Source organism: Lactuca saligna, chromosome 4 (assembly GCF_052625555.1).
Source record: "Lactuca saligna cultivar CGN05327 chromosome 4, ASM5262555v1, whole genome shotgun sequence".
Classification (NCBI taxonomy): Eukaryota; Viridiplantae; Streptophyta; class Magnoliopsida; order Asterales; family Asteraceae; genus Lactuca; species Lactuca saligna.
Genome location: NC_136420.1, coordinates 93,985,482 through 93,988,530, shown reverse-complemented (window position 1 = coordinate 93,988,530; position 3,049 = coordinate 93,985,482). Strand labels below are relative to the sequence as shown.

At 32.7% G+C, this 3,049-nt stretch overlaps 1 protein-coding gene across 1 annotated transcript; it reads right to left on the bottom strand.

Annotated features, from left to right (window-relative positions):
- Positions 1-2,223: 2,223 nt before the first annotated feature.
- On the bottom strand, positions 2,224-2,574 carry LOC145039925 (uncharacterized). Its single transcript, XM_078987921.1, has one exon. It carries the CDS (start codon positions 2,572-2,574, stop codon positions 2,224-2,226), a length of 351 nt encoding a protein of 116 aa, XP_078844047.1.
- Between the last annotated feature and the right edge of the window lie 475 nt (positions 2,575-3,049).

The window sequence follows — 3,049 nt, the reverse complement described above, 5'->3', positions numbered from 1 at the left end:
CATGGTGGAAGTGTGTGTTTAGGGTTGTCTTTTGATCCTCTTTAATACGCTTGACAGAATAAAAGGAAACCATATGTTTGATTTTTTGTTTTTATGAAAAATCAATTTTTTCGGTTGAATTTGGTTTCTTATATATAAAACCTGAAAATTTGAATTGAACTACAATACGAAAAATTGTATCTTTCTAATCATATGTTTAATTGATTAAGCGTGTTAAAATCAAATAATCATTATTTACGTTTTCGGTTAAAAATTAAAATTATAAGCATTGTTTGGGCTCATCTTACATTATGCTTTAAAAAGTTATGTGTATTCGTTAAGCTGTAGAAACATTTATTTTATGAAATAAAGATTGAAATATAAATAAAAACCCGAAAAGGTGAAAGAAAAAAAAAAAGAAAACTAAAACCGAAAAAATAAATGATTTGATATTTTCCAAAACAAAACACCAAAGTTTATGTATAATTATAGTTTTGATAAAAATAAATAAATAAACGGAACCATTTTCACTCATATTTGTTAACAAACTTTATTCCATGGTTAGGAATTATCACTCATGTTTGTTAACAAATTTTGTTCAACGGTCAAGAATTACATTATATTTATATATAAGATTATTAAAAAAATAATGTTTTTTGAAACAAAATTTTAATTAGAATAGTTTTTTAAAAAACTTTATATATACGGTATTAATGATTATATATACGATATTAATGAGTATGCGTTGCATTGTTGCAATTAGTTTTATTTAGTTAAATACTTTATAGATACTTCTGTTTTGGAAAATAATTTTTTTTTGGAAACGGCAATTTTATAAAAATATACCCACGCTAGTAAGAAACTAGACGAGGGACAAGGAGTTACAGTCAATTACATATCAAGAAATAGAAAAGGGGATACATTCCAACTCTCCCAACTACAAATTCTTTTTTTACCCCTACATTTGAGCCATAGATAAACTAATGACTTAATATTCTCGACCGCTTGAGAAGGGAAACAAACAGACCTTTGAAATATTCTGTTGTTCCTTGATTTCCAGAGAACCCATAACATTCCATAACAAATTGCAGTGAGTCTTTTTCTTTGCTCTACACAGGTTTCCTATTTAGAAGTAAAGTCAATGAACTCACTTACTGTGTTAACTGCCATATCATCAATCCCGCACCAACTGAGAATTTTTCTCCGAACCATACTCGTGTACGGACAGTTGATGAGTATATCATCAACATTTTCCTGCTGATTTACACACAGAACACAGAAAATGAAATCAATAGGAATGTTTCTTCTAATAAGTGCCATAGCACAAGGTATACAACCCTGCACTGCTCTCCACACGAAGCCCAATACCTTAATGGGAATTAACTTACACCAGCTGATCAAATTATGAGAAGGATTACTGGCATTTTTGAGTTCAATTAAATGCCTAGAGATATGAACACTAAAAATTCCATCAGGGGCAATAGAGCAATATGTAAAATCCGATCCAGGATGCAGCTGAACCGATCCAACATTCTGAACAAGGCTTGATAGACAGTTATATAACCCACAATTTGATGGGTTAGACTTCCAACACCAACTGGTACCTCCAGTTACATTTATTCTATCCTCCACCAAACATCTCTTTTGAGCCTCTAGATCATAAAGAGAAGGATATACCTTTTTAAATTCTAATGATCCAATCCAAATATCGTTCCAGAACTGGGTGTTGTCCCCAGATTTGACATGTTGTCTAAATATGTCATTAATACTTATACCCATAGATTCCAAGTCATTTTTTACATCTGCTATGTTGTTCCACACACCAGTGAGAGATTTCTTGGAGAGATAGTCTTTCGGTTTGTTGGACAAGTTATGAACTCCATATATAATCTTACTCCACAAAGTTGATGTATTATTCCTTAGTCTCCACCACCACTTAACCAGTAGAGCAATGTTCATCGCCCTAATAGAACTAACACCTAAACCATCCAGTTGTTTAGGGCAAGTGACTTTGTTCCACGACACCGAGTGTATTTTATTTTTCTCATCACTTCCCCCTCATAGGAAATATATTCTAATCTTTTCAAGCCTCTCAATTACTGTTAGGAGAGATTTAAAAAGTGAGCGATAGTACGTGAGAAAATTACCCAATACAGAAGCGATAAGGGTTAGTCTTCCCCCAAAAGATAATGTTTTTGCCTTCCATCTCGTGAGCTTGGATTGAAACTTGTTGATGATTGGCTTCTAGTTGCTCACCAAGTTCATGTTTTCCCCAACGGGTACACCAAGGTAGGTAAAAGGTAGACAACTAGCCTCACAACCGAGTATCCTAGCAGCAGATGCGGTTTCACAACTCGATGCCCCAACGCCATATACCTTGGATTTACCGAAATTTACCTTGAGAACAGAGGCCATATGGAAGCAATGTAAGATACGAGCTAAGTTTTTCATATTCGATCTGCACCAATCGCCCACAAATAACGCGTTATCTGCGTAAAACAGATGCGATATTTTTCCTTTGATTCCTGAAATTTTTATCCCTTTGAATATGTTTTTCTCACCAACAGTCTTCATAGATACATTTAGTACCTCCATTGCTATAATGAATAGAAACGGAAGATTTGGATATCAAAGAATGATAAGGTTTTTAAGGGTATCACGATGAATCCCACTAAACTGGCGGGCAATATAATCTCACTCGTTTATAATTGGTGTAAACACAGAGGAAATGTTTCGTGTGGGAGCTGGGTGGAATGGTGTATTTCACCTTTTACTTTTCTTGTTTCTTAATTTTCTTTGTTTTGTTCTTGTTTATTTTACTTATTGACTTTGTAGCTCCTTGCTATTGGGCCTCACCCTCTATTAATGATATATTTTCCGTTTCTAAAAAAAAGATGCAAGTTTACTTCAAATTTTTTTTGACTACCTTCGATTTGAGAAAAAAATATGTGTTATAATTTCTTTAAAGTATATATTAAAAGCAGAAATGATTAAGTTGTGTGACACTACGATAATATATATATATATATATATATATATATATATATATATATGTTAACGAGGTTATCAC

What these genes read in the sequence shown, in the direction of transcription:
- LOC145039925 (XM_078987921.1), bottom strand. Translation starts at nt 2,574, where the DNA reads ATGGAGGTACTAAATGTATCTATGAAGACTGTTGGTGAGAAAAACATA.